This window comes from Sceloporus occidentalis, unplaced genomic scaffold, assembly GCF_023333645.1.
Source record: "Sceloporus occidentalis isolate IW3139 unplaced genomic scaffold, rSceOcc1.0.p SCAF_1, whole genome shotgun sequence".
Lineage (NCBI taxonomy): Eukaryota > Metazoa > Chordata > Lepidosauria > Squamata > Phrynosomatidae > Sceloporus > Sceloporus occidentalis.
In genome coordinates, this window is record NW_028316981.1 from 27,813,485 (window position 1) to 27,834,030 (window position 20,546).

Here is a 20,546-nt window from a genome sequence, read left to right on the forward strand (position 1 = left end):
CTCACCAAGGGCTTTATTCAAAGACTTCACATTTTTCAGATAGCTAGCTGGCAACTCCGTATGGTTGAAAATACAATGGCCAGTATTCTCCATCATACATAGGTGCGTTACAGACTGCCCAAAATGGGTGGTCTCGCGCTGCTGCCGGTTGCTGCGTCCGGGAACCGCAGCAGCCAAACTGCGCGGTTCCTGGGCGCAGCAACAAAGAAGCGCCAAAATGGCGCTTCTTCCTGGGCCCCGGAAGAGGCACCACAAGGCGCGAGGCGCTCACTCACGACACTACTTCCGGTGCTGCATGTCCGAGACATCAAAATAGCCACGCCCATCTGTATGCGGTGCTGCCATTTTGATGTAGTCGTTACGCGCGAGGGGCAAGGCGCGTCCGGAATGGGCCATAGTTAAGTATACTAAACTAAGGAGTTTTTTGCACAGCTAAAAAACCTGGCTTATCTTTCCCGGTTTGAATCCTCTTCCAGCATGCAGCTGGATATTATCACTCACATTTTGCTGCCGATGCCACCTCCTGCCTAAAACCCACCTAAGTCCCAGCTCCCAGCTGACTGATTTGCAAAGTCGGGAGCTTCCTGGCTTTGCAAATTGGTCAGCTGAGCAGGGCTGGGAGCTGGGTTTTAGGCGGGAGGCAGCACTGGTGACAAAATGTGAGTGATAATACCCGGCTGCATCCCAGAAGAGTAATCAAACCGTGAAAGGTAAGCCAGGTTTTTTAGCTGTGCAAAAAAGTTGAGTGTAACCTCTTCTGGCCCGACATTCCCAAACCTGATGGAAATGTCATTCACCCATGCTCCAATCTCTAGCAGAATGGTCCACCTTCTTCCCATGCTGCTGATGCCCAGTAAAGTAGGTGAGGGGGGAATTCTAATCGTAGTAATCGTTTTACAATTGTGAATAAGTAGCAACTGTGGGAAGATATGTGGACGAGTAAATCTAGGTAACTGTTCCATATATACAATCCCTACTTATAAAAATGCATGTTTTTGGATATATGTACATGAAAAAAGTGTTGCTATGCTATGTCAACATACTAAAATCAAGTGTTTGTGTGGTGGGGTATCGTGGTTTTAGTGTGGTTTTAATGTCTGGGTCCCTTTGGCGAGAAAGGCAGGATAAAAATCAAATAAATAAATAAAATTAAAATCTCAGTTAATATAAAAATGAAAGAGAACAGATTTATCATAGAATCATAGAGCTGAAAGAAACCTCAAAGGGTACCAAGTCTAGCCCCTTGCCATGCAGATATTTATGAATGAACACATAAAAAACTGAGAGATTGGTCCAAGTAACCTTACTTTCCCATTATGTGTATTCATGTGGCTTCCCTAAACAAGAAGATACATAGGGATCATGAATACAAAGTAGTCACAAATGTTTAACACTCGGTTACACATTCATAACTATCCAACAGAATTCTGGCTATTTTCTGTAACATACACATTACAGATCTTCCCAATGGACTAAAGTGTGTTTGTATATGTGTGTTTCCAATTATATACTTTTTTAGCCATTGATATTTTAAATATGCATCCATGGTGAAATGCATAATTTCAGTAAGTATCTCAACTCGCCTCTAATTATTTCCCATTCCTATTGGTGAAAGAGCCTGAGGCAGAGGGCGCTGGGAGGTAAAGGGTGGAATCAGTCTGAGTGGAATCAGTCTGAGAAAGGGTTGCCAAGGGGGATCTCTGATGTTGTTTTGGCTAAAATGGAGTAGGATTTGTAACTGTCCTGCCTGCTGCAGGATAGTTTTGCTTCCAATATTAGTTGGTTTTATATATGGATTCATCCACACTGCACAATTAAAACATATTGATTCCAATTGAATTGCCATGATTTCAGGGATGGGCCAAAATGAAGGTATTGTCCCCTCCAAATATAAATTTTGCCCTCCATTAAACTTCCCTTCATTCTCCAAATTTTTAGCATTGCAGAATGAGAAAGCAAGTGTGGTGTGGTGGGTTGAGATGACGACCCTGAGACACCAGGGTTCAATGCCCTGTTCAGACATGGACAGGAACTCAGTGACCTTAGGCAAGAGTCCCAAGACACATTCTCTCAGCCTCAGAGGAAGACAAGGGCAAACCCCCTCTGAACAAATTCTGCCAAGAAAACTCTGTAATAGGGTCACCTTAGGGTCACTGTAAGTCAGAAATGACTTGAAGGCACATAACAAGAGTGAGACAATGAAAATTATCCATATCTTCTAAAAACTGGAAGAAAAAGAAGCTGGGATAGTCTGACTCAAGGTAGAAGATGTACATCTTTGCACCTATATATAAACTCCCTGATACAAGTACAGGGCTGCAGCAAAGCAAAGAAATGAAAGTGCAACTATCCCAGTGGGGTTGTGGCCATGCAATGGGATAGCATCTGGGTAGACATGGGGAGTACATAGAGGCTGCCAGCCATGTGTTTGTGTGATGGTGTCCTTGCATGGTAGGGAAGCAAGAAAAAAAAATTACCCAGTAGCATGGCTTGATGTTGTGCCATGCATATTCAGCCTGTTTTGGGAGTGGGCTGTGTGGGCAGTGGGGTTTTGACCCACTTTGGGAAAAAGCAGGATCGTGCCACTTTTTCCTGCCCATCTGTTCTGGGCCCAAGTCTTCATCAAAACAAACCCCAAACCCCAATCATTTACTATTACCATAGACTTCTCAGCACTTAAGAAAACAGAAAGGGCTTAACAACAGATATGCAATGTCACAAATGCAATAAAACAGGCCCACTCTGGCTTTTTCTATTTGAAAGCATCCATCAGAGCAAACTGAATGCTCTTGTATAATACTACTCCACATTTTGTGGGCTACATTTGAAGGGGGAAGGTGGGATTTGATTCAGAATCAACGTGGCATAACTCTAAGCACTGCAGATATTAATGCACCAAAATTCTTTAGGGAATAACATTCCCATAAGCATAACCGGATTTATTATTATTAGCTGGGTAAAGTAATTGCATTTCTCTCTTAGCTGCTTACACTTTCTGTTTGAGATATGGATTTTCCACCCACTCATAAATGCCTTTCCTTCTGCCCACCTCTTCATTTTCAGTACCTTAGGTGCAGCGGTTTCAGATTTCTGCTAGCACTTGCAACAACTGTTGTTGTTGTGTGTGTCTATAAACCTTCTGCTAATATTAGCTTCTCCTAGAATTCAGTTGAAATGAGAAAAAATAGATTACTTTCTATTTGCTTGTTTCTTACCAGTCCAAGCAAACTAATTCAAGAGATGAAAATGTCCCCTGAAATGTGATGCAGAAAGCTTTGCTGTTTTTCTTTACAGCTTTTCAAACTATTTAAAAGCAAGTCAGCCTTTAAAACATTTACAGGAGGAAAATGTTTTGTCTTCATCCTGTTTTACATAGACACACATTTTGTGAGTGTGTGTGTGTGTGTGTGTGTGTGTTCTTAAAAGATATCTGAAGGTGACCTTTGGAAAACATATTTCTTCTGGAGTTATAAGATCATCCTCTCTTGTATTGCAATGAAAGAATAGCCTGGAAGAAAATCAGCTGCTGCTGCTACTTTATAATTAATGGTTCTTACGGATGGCTGAGTGGATGATATAATTAATAGCACTTAAGGCTTGGAGTGTGTTGAAATCCACAGCTGATTACCAAAATGTGTATTTGTGCAAGGATTATATGCAAACAGTCACTGAGTGGAGTCATAGCCGGATCATCCAGATCGATCGCACTCAGTAACAGAGTGCCCCTTTGTGGCTTCAGTGCTGGATGGCAGAGCTCCCAGGATTCTCCATGGCAGCTTTTTCCCAAATAGAAAATATATCACACCAACCATTCCAGGTGTATGCGGATGCCATGCATGAAGGAAAACATTCAAACAGATCTCCCAAGGAAGAGACATGTGGGAAAAACCCAGAAGGTGGAATTACAGATGTACATCTGTGCTGGGCAAGAGCATCTGTGCACATTTGCAGACATTTTGCAACATTTAGTCAAATAATTGAACCAAATGATTCAAAGCTTTTGGATTTTTCTTCTAAATTTTGATTATTCAGGGTGGCGGGTTGGGAGTGTGTGTGGCAAAGGAACTTTTCTAACAATTGCATAGCTCTCTTAAAGGACCTGAATAATTTTAGAAAAAATAGTCCCTGCTTTCTCTAAGATACCTCTTCTAAGACGCCTCTTCTTCAGAATGCCTCCCCTAAAAAGGCTTCTGAAAATTCCTGTTTCAGCATTGTGTTCAGATGCCCATTGATAGTTTCCCTCTCATTTGAGTGTTGATGCTTGAGTTTCTAAATCCAGGTCTAATGGTTTTAAGATACAGGAAGGTAGATTTTGATTGAATGTTAGAAAGAACCTCTTGATGGTTAGAACAGTTTGGTAATTTTTTTTACCTGTACACCACTATAATCAACACGGAATAGTGGTTTATAAATAAAACTTATTATTATTATTATTATTATTATTATTATTATTATTATTAGAATGTATTACCTAGAAAGAGAGGCTGGACAGCTATTTGCTCTAGCTGGAGTGCTGTAGTTGTAGCACACCATGGGTGCATACCCCATTTATCCCAATGGGACACGCCACCCTTCCTCCCCACGCAGCTCTCAGAGTATCACCCGATGACAGAGAGTTCTCAGGAAGGCTCACACAATGAAACAAGCACAAAACAACAATATGTATATACAATTTAGAAAATATCAAGAGGCCTTAAAATAAATAATAAAAAGCCACAATGTATGTATAACAATAGCAATAGCAAGTATAAACCTAAGCAGTTTATGGCGCAATACAGACCGCCAAAAAACAATAGCCTGCCGGCGCCTGTTTTTCCTCTGGAGGGAAGCCACAAGCGACCAAACTGCACAGCTTCCCTCTGGCAAAAAAAGAACCTGTTATGTAACAATGGTGGTGCCCATGTACACAGGGCACCGCCATTATTACACCACGGCCATGTACTAGGGTTGCGGGGTGTGTGGTCGCTCCACCCCTGCACAACCCTAGTATGTGGCCAGGCAGGTGCAAAGTGTGCCTATAATGTGTAAGCTAATTGCCCCCAACAAGCTAGGTACACATTTTACCAACTTATGAAAAGATGGAAAGCTGAATGGACCTTAGAGCCCTCTTCTAAGGTCAAATGTATGATGCTGTGGTTGCAGTACCAGCATTTAACCACTGCACCACCAGGGCTCCTTAATAATGTATAATAATGGGGAGAAGAAAAATGTCTTTATCTCATATCAGGAAAGATAAGTGTGGGTGCCAGGGGACACTCTTAGAGTGAACATTCCTTAAATGGGATGCTACATATGCCAGGACATTTGGAAGGAGATGATGCTTAGTACTGGGACCCCTAAACATTTTGGGCTTAAAAAATCAGCACCATCATTTTGAACCTGAACTGGAAATGGCCCAATGAGCTGTACCTCAGTATCAGTTTCTTCTTTTTGAGAGTGATGGCTGTAGAAATTAGGCAGATGTCACTATCCCTCAGTCCCAATAGAAAAAAAAATCTTAGGGTATACTCATTGGGGGACGTAGCCACATTAGCCTGGAATATCAGCATGCAAAGGGGTTTGTAGCACCTTTGATGCTAACTGAGCAAAATACATTGTAGCATAAGCTTTTGTAGACTTAAGTCTACTTTCGCCAGTTTACTCCATGAACCCGAGGAAGTAGTGGTATACAAAAGCTTATGCTGAGTCTTTCACTCAATCTCAAAGGTCCTACAAGATCCATCTGCATAAGGGTATATTCATGTTAGTTATAATTATTGCATTTTAACTATCTTTGAACTGATAAATTTCTATATAGGTCATGTGGGGGGAAATCTTGCAGTGTATTATATGAGCCATTTTTAAATATATCAGATATTGACTTCTTGATAGCTATTTCCAGCCCCCACACTCTCTTTCTCCTTCATCCTACTTTGTACCATGGAGTTGAAATAGTGATTCTTTATTGCAGCCCCTTAAATGTTGCACTACAATTCCAAGCATGTCTGATCATTTCTCTTATTGACTGGGGCTTCTGGAATTTGAATCCAACACCACTGGGGTACCAAAATGTGAAAACAGCTGATGTTAGAGCAGGATTTGACTACTACCCCATCCATCTTTAAATAATAATATCTGAAAGTGAGAACTAGATGCAATTTACATTCTTATTGCCTCAGAAGCAAGAAATTACGGATGCTTGAGTGTGTGCAGCATTTTTAAAATGCGGGCAGCATCAGCGCTTCAAAAACATTTACTTTGCTAATGAGGCTTTTGATTCCCACAACACAAGAAATCTGCAGACATCTGAAAACCAGCCTGCAACTGTAAACCTAGGCTGTTAAGTGTTGCCTTCTAAATGACACCAATTTCTTTCATGTGAGTCTATCTTATTCATTAACTTGTACAACAGAAACATTGGCAATTTGGTTCCTTGTCCCTCAGTGCAGCAGCTTTTCCTTTGGTAAGATGGGAACTAGATGGAAGCTGGGGGATACCAATTTTCTAAATGCCTTAAGGTCCTAAACCTCAGTTCTACAGTAGCAGACAGGGTTGTTAACCCTGACTTGATTTGTCCTCCTGTGGTAAATGGGAAAAGCTCGACTCAAAGCAAGCTGACAAAGCTTCTCCAACCATGTTATCCCAAGGCAACAAGATGTTTGGGTGGAGGTGGAAAAAATGTGTCCCCTTCATGAGTGGGTTTTGTCCACTGCAGTAATATGTGCAGTATTGCAAAATGCAAATTACAGTTGCTTTGTTCTGTGGACAATTAAAAGTAGTTTTACTTTTTTTGGTATCATTTGTACCTTTGTGATCAGTAAGCCCATCTTGCTCTGTTTTGCTGTCTCTTTCCCTCACTTTGTGTGTGCATTTAGTTTTAGAAATGGAAAGACACTGGTTTTGCATAGAGACAAAAAGGCTACCGATACTATATTGTGCAAATTGCAAAAATCAGTGTAGAAAAACTGACAAAAACAAGCTAACCTAAAAATAGTATCTTGGTCTCATTTTTAAAAAATAAAAATAAAGAGAGAGATGGAAATGGGTAAAGGAAGATTTTGTTTCTTAAGATGGGCCATTGTGAGGCGGGAATTTCTCTGTGGACATTATGACACAAGGGATGAAAAGTGGAATTAGAGTAGGATAGAAGAATCTATGGCCATGCCTGACATACAGACCAACTTACTAGACATACATCTGTCTAGTAGCTGATCTGTAATCCATCTGTCGCTGGAGTACTCTTTATCACTGATAGCCAAACCTGTCAATACTTCCCAGTCCTATTGCTTTTCTACTATTGATTCATGTGTGATATAAATGGTCTTAATGCAATTATGATATGAAGGCAGTCACATGGTATGAGTAAGCATGTTCTGCTCTTTTCCTCCTTGCCTTCACTATTCCCAAACAAGCTGGTTTTTCTTTTTTCCAATTTCTTTTCTTTCTTTTTTTCTCTTTATTTTGACTTAATGGATTTTTATGATCATGCAATTGCATTACAAATAAAAAGAAATAAAATAAATGCAGATCAAAAGGCATGTTGAGAAAGGCATAGAGCAGAGAAGCAGGGATTTGAAGGCCAACATGCAGAAGGCAGAGGATGGAACTGAAGTAGCACCATCACACATTTGAAGAGGTGTGGGATAATGACTGTCCCCAACCTGGGTATATTTGCATTTCCTATATTTGTTTCAAAGTTCTTCCTATATGAAATGGAAAGTATTTGCAATTTTTTTTAAAATAATGAATGTGGCCACATCCACATTAGACAGTTAAAACAGTTTGATCCCACTTTAAGTACCATGGGAGCTACTTAGAATTCATTAATTTGTGAGAATGCATTAAGAAATTCTAAAGCCTGACCATGCTTCTCCTCGTTCTCCTGATGTGAGATGTCTACACACTGATTTTCCCTTTCCCTCCTTCCTTTTATTGGTTGTTATTCATGTGGATATCTTCATGTAATAACATCAAATGAGCCTTCTCCAGCCTGGAGCTCTCCAGCTATCTTGGTCTACAAATCTCATCAGCACCAGCCTCCATGGCCAAATAATAAGTAAATAAATAATAATAAAACTTTTATTTGTATACCGCCTTTCCTCCAAATCAAAGCGGTTCACATATCATAGCTGTAACATATTACAATACAATACAGTCAAAGGCAATGCAAGTTATAGAAAGGAGCCAGCATGGGGAAGACCAATGGTGACTTCCCTATCAGTGTGGTGATGAATGCACTCTGGAATTTAGTTGGAACTTCAACAGAAGTATACAAGCTGCATAGCCCTATTCCCAAAATAGGTTCAGTGCCTTGGATTTGTTGTGTGCTTTCAAGTCATTTCTGGCTTATGCCAACCCTATGTTGAACCTATCTAGGGCTGAGAGTGGGTTTTCATGGCTGAGCAGCAAATTGAATCTTGGTCACCAAAGTCATAGTCCAATGCCCAAAGCACCACATGGACATCTATAAAATTCAGATTCAGTCCCCAAGTGAATTTACTCTCTTCCAACATGGGATGTAACAGCAGCCAGTGGAGAATATTGGTTTATAATCTGGGAGGATGAAAGAGGGACTGAGATACGATGTTGCTGGTTTTGGTGACCAACCTCATGTTTGCTGTAGTGTTTGGTTCCAACCTAAGATGTTGCCTTCAGTACTGAAACTGTTACTTGCTGAGGATCTCTCAGGCCATCCCTAGAACTGAACTGTGCTTCTCCTGGGGTATTTTGACAATATACTAATATAAAACATATAATCAGTGTCGGCACAAATTACACATGCCGGGCTTGACAGCAGCACTGTTGGGAGAATTAAGTGCTTCTTTATTATATTCAAATGATTTCGCCCCCTCCCCTGTTGCTCATATTAATGGGAAAAAAGGCAATCTGCAGTTCCTCAAGACCTCCTTGACCTGGATGGCTCTGCAAATGCTGACGCCTGAATGTGCTAATGGAAGGAGAAGAAAAACGGTGATGGAGATTTCTTTTTTGGGGGGGAAAAACCCAATGCTTTAATTACAATGTGATTTCTCATTTTGTGATCCCATTGTCCACAGTGAAAGCTTGTTAAATAAGTGGTGCAATTGGCTAGCTAATCCAGGGCTGTTGAGTTGACCCTGTAGGGCTGATAATTATGTGGGAAGATAACTTGCTCTAAGTCAGCTTTAGAGTTTCAGGGTGGGAATGCAGAAAATCAGCAATGAAAGCAAGGCCAGCAGATTACACTTAAATGAGAAAGAGAGAGAGAGAGAGAGGAACTGTCATTTCTTGATGGGCAACCAAGATTTTTTTTTGAAGGGGGGGATTGTGACATTATTTAGCGAATAAGGGACCCCAGGTTCCTACATAAACTGGCACAATGTACCTTCCCATCCAATACTGCAGACTTTTAGAGCATCAACAGCAAGTGGCCTCCTTGATTCTCTACCATCCACAGGGAAATTATTACTAAAACAAATTAGTATGTGCTTGGACTGCTTAATGCAGCCATGAAAAACCAGTAGTGGCTGGGGTTCCCTATATCAGTGGGGAGCTGAATCTGATCCAGGTTTTAGCCTGAACTCTCAATGGAAGAGGTCAACCATCTGAGCGAGAAAGAGTGTACAATTTGTTGGTCAAGAGTATGCAATATCTGCAGTCCTCTGCTAGAACTCCAAACATGTAAAAGGAGTTAGCCAAAAAGTTGAACTTATTTTGGTTCAGACTATAACCTGGAGCAGAGTCATCTCCCTGCTTCAGGTGGCTGTCTCACTCTCTCTCATGGTACAGTTCACCTCTCTCTTGCTGTAGATAACCAAATGGTTCAGCCAGATTTCCTTCCCTTTATACAGGCAAAGACAGCCAGCATGGTGTATGAAAGGACAGGCAAACTTTATTATCTCCATTTTACTGCCTTTGTTCCTAATCACCTCACAGTCATAGGTGGGGTAACTATATATTTTTAATAGCCACAGCTTTCCTAAGTAAAAGTGTAGACACTGTAACAACAACACTAACACTTTCTTTTTCTTGCTTGCTGTTTTATCATCTTTGATTCATGAAGAAGCCTGTGAGCTTTGAAAATTAGTGTGATGTATTTTGTGCCATTTGGTTGTGTTAAAGTATATTGCTAATTTGTATTGAAAATGTTCAGATGTGTCAATGGTTAACTAAGGTTTAAAATGGTTCCTGTTGAAGGCCAGAAAGACTAGGCCTGGAAGAACAAGTCTTCAAGGACATGTGCTGAGACATAATATAAACAAATGTATTATTGTTATGCTCTTGTGTTACATGGTGACTTCATGGGAAAGAGGTGTGTCCACTTGGTGGGTAAGTTGATCTTGTGAGAGAACAAAGACTGATGTCACATTCAAGCTTCTAGCAGGGACTCTGAAAGAGTATAGATGTATAGTAGCCTGCTGTAAAGTGTAAATAGCAACAAAGTCAATAAACCCTCATTTGAGTGAAAATCTGTGTGGAAGTTATTTTGATATTGAGTAGCTGAGAAGACTGCATCTGTTCCAGTTGGTACCAGTCCAGAACCACCGGTAACAAGAGACATCAACCATCCCAAAGATCTTTTTCTCTAACAGGTTGGCCCCAATAAATGTATCACCACAACATATATTTTGGACTTCATTTTTGTTTTGTTTTGCTTTGCCTTGCTTAGTTTTATGGTCAAGATGGCTACCTTTACAATATTTTTAAAAAGGAAAGGAGATTCTCAGTTATTTCAGCTTTACTGAATTAAATTTCAGTGTATTTTATTGCATTAATTATGTTGTTGTTAATTGCAAACAAGTTGACCTCACTTTATGGTGACTCTATGAATGAGAGACTTCTAAGTCATCCTGTCATTAGCAGCCCTGCTCTCATCTTGCAGGCTCAGGGCACCCATAGCTTCCTTGATTGAGTCTACCCATCTGGAATGGGGTCTTCTTCTTTTCCTACTGCCGTCCACCTTCCTAAGCATCATTGTCTTTTCTAGGGAGTCATATGTTCTCATGACATGTCCAAAGTAAAATAGTGATGAGCAAACTGTTGACCTCACAAAATTCAATCAGTTATTTTCTTGCTTCATTTCTTGATCCTGGGCCAATTTTCCCTACAGTCCATGATGCTCCTCCGTTTCCTGCTTTTGCATTTCAAATACTTATATTTAATATGAAGTCCTGCTTTACTGTGTGATCAATTTTCCCCCAAGCTCCAGCACAGAATCTTTAAATTTCTTCTTTTTCTGCCTCTGTAGTTGCAGCATAAACTTACACTGATAGGTTTTCTCTGAAGTCTTACTGATATTTTATGGTCAAACTTTGCATCCTATCCTTTGACTGTTTTTGCTATAACTCTCCTCACTATAAATACCACCCCCATATCTTCTTAAATTTTCATTTCCCAAGTAAAACATCAAGTAATTATTTGACTCAAAATGATCCATTCCTACCTACTTTAGCTTGCTCACCCCAAGTATTGCAATGTTTGTACAGTGGTCCCTCCACATTCGCTGGGATTAGGGGTGAAGGATCTCCATGAATGTGGAAAAACCACAAATAATTAAAAAAATAACACTATTCTTTTTACCTAAGAGAACACCTCCCTAGGAATCTCCAGGTCCTGCAGAGCAACACTATGGTCAACATCTGCCAGAAGCTGGTCATAGAATCCTGCTGGAGGACCTACAAATTCCTAGAGAAATGTTTTTGCTAGGAACTTTTAGGTTCTCCAGCACAACTCTATGGTCAACTAATGGCAGAGTTGTGCTGGAGGATCAAGAGATACCTAGAGAGAATATATTAATCAAAACTGAAAATAATCAAATTCACACAAGTCAAAGCCGCAAATGTGAAGGGCCAACTGTATATTTCATTTCAGGTTTTACTGTGTCTAGCTGTCCCTGATTCATGTTCCTCACATTACATGCTCCCATAATATGAGTTGTGCAGTTTTGGACTTTCCTTTCACCTCTAAGCCAATGATGCAGATATATGCAAAATACATTCAAGGCATGCAGAATTTTATCCTGGTTTATGCCAAGTCTATTCATATTGATTATCCACACAGCCAACAATACAAATCTTTTAGGAAAACTCAGGGGGGAAAAACTGAGATCAATTAACCTGCGTTGTGTGTGTGTGGTGGGTGGAATAGCAGCCCCCCAATAAACTTATTTGGGTGTTTCCATGTTCTACCAGGATTATTTTCACCATCTGATTGACCCCCGCCCCCCAGTTTGGTGCCATTGCTTCCAGTAACACAAAATACATCCATTACAAGTTAGTAGAAATTGAGCAACAGCGTGCGAAGGAGGAGGAAAGGCCAATGATGAAGAAGGTTCAGTAACTTGAAAACAAGCACTAATGATGCCAAATGGCTCAGAAAAAAAAAAACACGTGGCTGACCTCCTCTTCACCACAGTAAAGGAAGTAAGTGGCTTGTAAAATTTACCCACAGATCTCTCCTAAATTGGGCTGTCAAGTGTGAGTTATATGAATGATACGTTTATTATCCCCCCCCCCTTTTTTTGGTTCCTGGAAGAAAGGAATATGAAATGGTTAGAAGTGATAGAGAAATGAAAGCACAGGCAAGCAGTCATTACAGCCCTGTCCATTTTGTGTCCTCACAGATTGGTCCCAGAGGGCCAATCTCTTTCTATGGCAAAGTCTGCCCTCTGGGGCCCTATGAAGGCAATGAAAAAGATTCCGTTCTGAGAGGAACTCCCCCTCCTTTTAAAACTTAATTCTTTCTCAGGTCAAAGAGTGAAGCTACTGAAAATATTCAATAGTTTGATTGTGAGATGAAAGAATGAGAACCAATATTCCTAAAATGGGAAGCATGAATCTAAGGTTTGGGCTGCTGTCATAGGGCAGGGAAAAGTACACTAACAGGTGTATCTACATTGTAGAAATAATGCAGTTTGATACCACTTTAACTGTCATGACTTCATCCAACAAATCCTAGGATTTATAGTTTTGTGGGGCATCAGTACACTTTGTCAGAGAAGGCTAAAGACCTTGTAAAACTACAACTCCTAGGATTTGATAAAAATGCCTGCTATTCCTTCATCCAAGTCCTTGATAAAGATGTTGAATAGCACTGGGCCCAGGACAGGACCCTGTGGCATCCCACTGGTCACTTCTCTCCAAGGTGAAGAGGAGCCATTACTGAGCACCCTTCAGATTCGGACAGTCAACCAATTACAAATCCATTTAACAGTTGCCTTTTCTAATCCACATTTTACTAGCTTGTTTGCAAGCTACTGTACACTTTGAACTTGTTAAAGGCCTCACTGAAATCAAGCAACATCCATAGTATTACTTTCATCTACCAAGTTGGTAATTTTATCAAAAAAAGAGAACAGATTAGTCTGCTATGACTTGTTTTTGAGAAAACCATGTTGACTTTTTGTGATTGTGGCATTCCCTTCTAAATGTTCACAGACTCTCTGTTTAATGATCAGCTCTAGAATCTTTCCTGGTATCGATGTCAGACTAAGTGGATGATAATTGTTAGGATCCTCTTTTTTCCCCTCTTTTTAAAGATGGGGACAATTTCTGGCTACTTCTTATTCTTTCTTTCTTTCTTTTGACATTTTTGGCATTATGTGGGCCCCTCTGAGGGTCCTACAAAGAGGGGAAGAAACAGCTCCTAAACTCACCACAAGTGGGTACCCCAGCGTGGGAACTTAAGATTATGAACAACTGGAGTTCCTGGTTTAAGCCCCTGCTCCAGTTTTCCATAGCCTGAGTTCATTTTTGCCTTTTGTGATCCCCAGTTGCTCTTCACAAAATCTGATCTCCTGCTTTGCTTTGGATTATACTTCCTGACTCTGATCTTACGGAACTTCCATGGCTGCTTTTGGAATTTGACCTTTGCCTGTGCTACTTGCTTCTGGTCCCAGTGGTTCCCTAGAGAGATGGAAACCTCAATGCTTTGTGTGTCTGACACCAAATCGACCTTTACTCACCAGCATTTAATTGGCTGGTTCTGAAATTCTTATGATCAGGCAGAAAGGGCCTGATCCATAACCTAGTTAAAATGAGCTATGCTCAGACTAGTGCAATGTTGGTTGACTTTAAAAAATGATCAGGAAACTTATTGGTTTAAAATTGTGTTGCAAGTTTAACTACAAAGGGTTGTTTCAATCATAGTATACAATGGCGGGTTACAGACCACCATTTCGGACGTCCTCAGGACGTCCCAGTTTGAAAAAGGAGCGTCTCTTCTCGATGGCCCTTACCCTGTTGCGGACAGAGTCCGTAACAAATGGCGGCAGCCGTTCCACACGGCCGCCGCCATTTTGACATAACGGATGCTCTGCATCCGCACGTCGCGTGGCGGAAGTGACGCCGTGAGTGTGCACTTTAGCACTTGCGGCGTCTCTTCCGGGTTGCCAGAAGGAGCGCGATTTTCGTGCTCCTTCTTTGCAGCGCGGAGGAGTCGCGCAGTTTGGCTGCTGCGACTCCTCCACGCTGCAACCGGCAGCGGCCCGAGACCTCCCCTTTTGGACGGTCTGTAACAGGCCAAAGTTATTTTGTTTGCACTACAACTCCCAGTTGTAGTTTGAATCCCCAAAAGATTTATTCATTCATTCATTTTACATATTGTGATTATGCCAGTGTTTTACCAGTTGCAATGAATCTTCCTGGTCTATTTCATGGCTCAGTATAAAGATCTGGTTTTGATATATTTAATATTAAATGGCTTTGGACCTGATTCTCTGAAAAACTATACTGTATATCCAAATCTAAAGTACCTTTTTAGAAGCCCTACTACTCCATTTGGACCAGCCCAAACAAAAAGAGAGGTAAGTAACTGCTAAGAAGGTGAATGTATGTTTAAAATGCATGACAATTCATATTTTTCATTTCCCTCTAGCACATGCTTCCCTCCTCAAATATATGCACCTTTGTATAAAATTTAATTTTTTTAAAAATTAATCTTTTCTTATTCAATATACACCATAACATAAAACCAAATATTTGAACAGACGTGTAACCAAAACCTGTTCAGAATACATAATATCTGCCTGTCTTATTTCTGAACTGAGAATTTATTATGAACTGAACAGCTAAATCAAAGATGTGTGCACTTCAGCCAATGATAACTGTTTCAAATTGAATATAAGTCTGAGAAATGTGAGTTGGGTCAGTTTGCTTAATTCTCCTCTATTACTACTTGTCAGTCTTCTTCCCATATTTCACTGAGATGTGCAATAGACTACAAAACAAGTGCTTTCATTCATTCATTCTTGTACTAAAGTAAGCTGGTTCTTCTTGAAAGGGAATAAAAACTCCTCATCCTAATGAAGCAGACTGTAGCTTTAATAGTTTATTAGCTGTCTTGCTACCTTTTTCTCATAGAATCATACAGTTGGAAGAGACCACAAGGGCCATCCAGTCCAACCCCCTGCCATACAGGAAATCTAAATCAAAGCATCCCCCACAGATGGCCATCCAGCCTCTGCTTAAAGACCTCCAAAGAAGGAGACTCCACCACACTCCAGGGGAGTTTGTTCCACTGTTGAACAGCCCTTACTGTTAGGAAGTTCCTCCTAATGTTGAGATGGAATCTCTTTTCCTGCAGTTTGCATCCATTGCTCTGGGTCCTAGTCTCTGGAGCAACAGAAAACCAGCTTGCTCCCTCCTCAATATGACATCCCTTCAGATATTTAAACAAGGCTATCATATCACCTCTTAACCTTCTCTTCTCCAGGCTAAACATCCCCAGCTCTTTAAGTTGTTCCTCATAGGGCATGGTTTCCAGACCCTTCACCATTTTAGTCACCCTCCTTTGGACACACTCCAGTTTTGCAACATCCTTTTTAAATTGTGAAGATGAGAACTGTACACAATATTCCAGATGGGGCCTGACTAGAGAAGAATAGAGTGGGACTATTACTTCCCTTGATCTAGACACTATACTTCTATTGATGCAGCCTAAAATCACATTGGTCTTGTTAGCTGCCCCATCACACTGTTGACTAATGTTCAACTTGTGGTCTACTTGGACTCCCAGACCCCTTTCACATGTAGTTTCATTCAGCCAGGAGTCACCCATCCTATATCTGTGCATTTTATTTTTCTGCCCTAAGTGCATTTCTCCCTTTTGAATTTCATTTTGTTAGCTTTGGCCCAACTTTCTAGTCTATTCAGGTAATTTTGAATTTTGATCCTGTCCTCTGTGGTGTTAGCTACTCCTAATTTGTGTCATCTGCAAATTTGATAAGTATGCTCCCAATTCTGTCATCCAAGTCATTGATGAAGAAGTTGAATAGCACTGGGCCCAGGACAGAGCTCTCTGGGACCCCACTGGTCACTTCTCTCCAGGATGAAAAAGTGCCATTGTTGAGCACTCTTTGGGTTCGGCCAGTCAACCAATTACAAATCCATGTAACAGTTACCTTGTCTAGCCCACATTTTACAAGCTTGTTTGCAAGAATGTCATGGGAAACCTTGTCAAAGGCCTTACTGAAATCAAGATATACTATATCCACAGCATTCCCTTCATCTACCAAGCTGGTAGTTTTATCAAAGAAAGAGATCAGATTTGTCTGGCATGACTTGTTTCTCTGAAACCCATGTAGACTTTTTATGATTATGGCATTGCCTTCTAGATGTTCACAGACTCTCTGTTTAATGATCTGCTCCAGAATCTTTCCTGGTATAGATGTCAGACTAACTGGACGATAATTGTTGGGATCCTCTTTTTTCCCCTTTTTGAAGTTGGGGACAACGTTTGCCCTCCTCCAGTCTGCTGGGACTTCTCCTGTTCTCCAGGAGTTCTCAAAGATTATTGCCAATGGCTCCAATATTACATTTGCCAGTTCTTTTAATACCCTTGGATGTAGTTCATCTGGTCCTAGAGACTTATATTCATTTAGATTAACCAGGTATTCCTGTACTACCTCTTTGATTATTCTGTGCTGAGTTTCCCCTATTCTGTCCTCTGTTCCATTTTTCTCAGGTTGAGCACCTTTTTCTTTTTCTGAGAAGACTGAAGCAAAGAAGGTGCTGAATAATTCTGCCTTTTCTCTGTCCCCTGTTAGCATTTTGCCATCTTCTCCACACAGTGGCACTACCATTTCCTTCTTCTTCCTTTGGCTGCAGACATATCCAAAAAAGCCCTTTTTGTTGTTCTTAACCTCTCTAGCAAGGCTGAGTTCATTCTGTGCTTTAGCTTTTCCAACTTTACACAGGCTAGCATTTGTTTGAATTCCTCTTTGGTGATTTCCCAATTTTTCCATTTCTTATACATGTTCCATTTAAAATTTAGCTCAGTTGAAAGTTCCTTAGTCTGGTTCCATACAAGTAAGGAGCTGCCTAGATTTACAGTTTTGGGCTCTCAGAAATTACTCACAACCACCCACACCCCCCAGTCATTGCACAAAGGAGAAATCAGAAATTAATAGGCAATATGCATTGAAAATATACTTGTGTACTGGGCAAAAGAAATAAGGATTACTAGATTTACTTGGAGAACAAATCATTCCTATTATATAACAGTGGAGCAGATGTGTGTCTCATTTCTGGCCTTCTGGGCAGATATTTATTTATTAGTTTGTTTATTAAAAGAATTTATAAATTGCTTTTCTGCCGAGGGGGTCCCTCAAGACATTTTACAATTAAGAAAAAAGCAACAAAAAGATTTTAAAAACAAAAACAAAAAAACCACCGTTCAATACAAGCTAGGCAAGATTAAAATCCATCATAGCCTATCAAAACAATACAGATTTTGTGACTGGGTAAAACTCATTTGAGATGGAGTCAAGCTGGTCTTCACTGTGCTAATACTGTATATAGCTAGAGTGCTACTATAGAAAGGTTCTCTCTTAAGTACACACCAATCTACCTGCGCTTGAATTACCCATAAGATCACCTTTGTATTTCTTCTTCTCCCCTAACAGAGGGGCATAAGCCTCTTGCACAGCTGTATAGGGGTGGGAGTCGTACAGGGTTCTTGGGAGTTCTCCAACAACTGTGGGGCTGCACATCTGCTATACAACCTTTGGTCTAAGACCAATGTTATGTCTACTTTTAGTAAACCCACTTTGTTTTTATCTTTTGATTTATAGCATCCCTTCTTCATAAATGTTGAGGGAGGCTGACAATCTATGTAATAGGTACATGAGCCGCCCTGCACAATCAGAGAACTTATTGGAAATACCATCTTCCAAATATGTTTCCTCATCCCAGAAGGCCTTTTCGATAGTGGCCCCGCGGATCTGGAATAGTCTTCCTGAGGAGCTTTGCCTCACGACCCCCTTGGAAACAGTTAAAAAGAGACTCAAAACTGTTCTCTTTTGCCAAGCTTTCCCCCCCTGAAGAGTGAAGATTGATATGCTTATTGACAACGATGCCTTGCCCCTGGATATGGATGTTTGATGGATTGCTGTATTGATTGATGGAATATTGATGTAACTATTTTTATTGTATTGATTTTAATTAGTCTGTAACCCCGCTTCGATCCATTGGGAGAGGCGGGGAATCATAAATAAATTTGTATTATTATTATTATTATTATTATTATTATTATTAGCAATCTCAAATCTCAAATCATACTCAATACATCTAAAATTACAGCTATTTAGAATTACTAATTGAAATGCCTGATAGAATTAGGGATATAAAGAATATTCTTCATATTCCATGTCTTCCATGAGACAGGGTGGTGCCATTGTATGTTGTAGTTTGTACTAAGTGAGGATGGTGAGAGGAGATGACAGATAAGAATCTTGCCCTTCCCAGTGGGTCGAGGCAAATACAATCTGCTGAAGACTCTCTAGCTTAGGTGTTCTTCCTCATTAATAACATGACCATCTTTACCATCTGATGTTGCATAGCCACCCATGTACCAATGGGTATGAAATAATATGAATAGAAGGTTTACCTCTTTTTTCACTGAAAATACTTTTTGAGGCTGGCTGCTTCTGCTGCCATTTCATCCTCTGATCTCCATTTGCTGGGGGACTCCTCGGCCTCTTTGTCATGGTGCTGAAGCTTCATAGGAAGAATGAAAGAAAAAGGTAAAGAATGAGATCAGTTAATGTTATCAGAAGAATTCTGTTTTAAAGTATTTGCATCCAGGTGAGGAAGATCAGTAGACAATGAGAAAAGCTTGAATCTCTGGATGTTGGATGACTAAAGAGGAGCAGCCTTCCTATCTCATTTCTGTATTTTTGCAGACCTTCACTGTGTGCCAACTGAGTTTAAAATGCAAAAGCAGTTTGTATTCAGGTTCAGGTTCCCTTGACCCTTTCCGATGCCTTTTCAGGGAGCTGGTGGAGCTTCCACATAACCCTTGTTCTAGACTTGGTGCTTGTGGTGGCAGCAGGGGGAAGGATAGATAGTTATTGCTGGTGGGACAGGGATGCATTGTGGAGGCAGCAGTAGTCCTCTCCCTACCCTGTCTCAGATGGTGAGAGAGCTTGGGATACTCCTCACACAGAAAATATGGAAAAATTCATGCATATTACTGCATCAACCCTCCACTGCCACACTTATGAAAGCACCTGTAGATCAAGCATATTATTCATATGAAGGAGGTAGACATTTACGGAAGAATAGAAAGCTGAAGCTAACTGCATACGCATATGTGTGCATGTGCACGAACGCATGCGCAAAACAGTGAAGGAATCCAAATACTTTAGTTCCAGAAACAAGATTAGGTCCTCCCTGGTGACCCAAGGCTGAGCAAGAGGGCAGCTCATCCCACACACCATGTGAAGAGGGGCTACCATTGTTTAAAGTAAAGGCAACCTTTGCAAAGTACTTCAGAAGTTTTCCTAAAGTTCTAATTCTCTACCTGTTCATACCAGAATGCAAAGGGATTTTGTGGCATCTTTAACTGAAACAGAGAAGTTGGTAGCACAATCTTTCCTAGACTTGATTTGGTTATTTACTCACCTTGGTTTTAGGCAACCTCCTTACTCCTGCCTTGCCCCGCAATGACCATTGGTAAAAACCAAAATCGTCACCTTCTCTTCGCACCCACAAAGTTTTGTGTTTCTATGGACATTCTCACACATAGCCTGCTTATATAGATCTGCCCCCAGACTTTTCACTCCACAGCACACATCTGAGGAAGTAGGCTCAAATCTATGAAAGCTCATGCTGCCAACTTCTCTCTTTGAGTTAGCCTCAAAGGTGCTACAAGATCCCTTTACATAATGGTTTTCCAAACTAATACAGCTATGTTTTTGAATTCTGTCCATACCAGAGTAAACCCACTAAACTTCATACATATTACTTCTGAGTAAACATGCATAGGATTATGAGACAAATGTGACATGACAAAAGGATCTTAAAAAACCACCACAATGATTCCTCCTTTCTTCAAGAAGCATTCTGAATTAAGAAGGTCCTAAATTCATTCTAGGCTGTAGCTCACAATTTAACAAGGCTTTTGTTAAGGGTCAAACATGGTCAGCTTGTTACAGCTGAAACAGATATATGGGGCACTGGGGATAAAATAAATGAGCAGAAGGCAGGGATGCGGGTCATCATCTCCAAACAATTTCCAAAAAGCAAGGAAAAGAAAAAAAAAAAGATCCAGAGAAAAACTGCAGTGCATGATTAGTCAAATGCAATCCC

The 20,546-nt window shown here is 40.5% G+C and overlaps 1 protein-coding gene across 2 annotated transcripts in view; it reads right to left on the reverse strand.

Annotated features, from left to right (window-relative positions):
• Positions 1-20,546, reverse strand: part of FHIT (fragile histidine triad diadenosine triphosphatase) — a 1,019,791-nt gene that overhangs the window by 580 nt on the left and 998,665 nt on the right. For both annotated transcript variants that reach the window (XM_089494469.1, XM_089494397.1), the window contains one exon: positions 18,844-18,953. In XM_089494469.1, coding sequence (XP_089350595.1) covers positions 18,852-18,953 — 102 coding nt within the window. In that variant the 3' untranslated portion in view covers positions 18,844-18,851. The remainder of the gene's footprint in view (positions 1-18,843; positions 18,954-20,546) is intronic.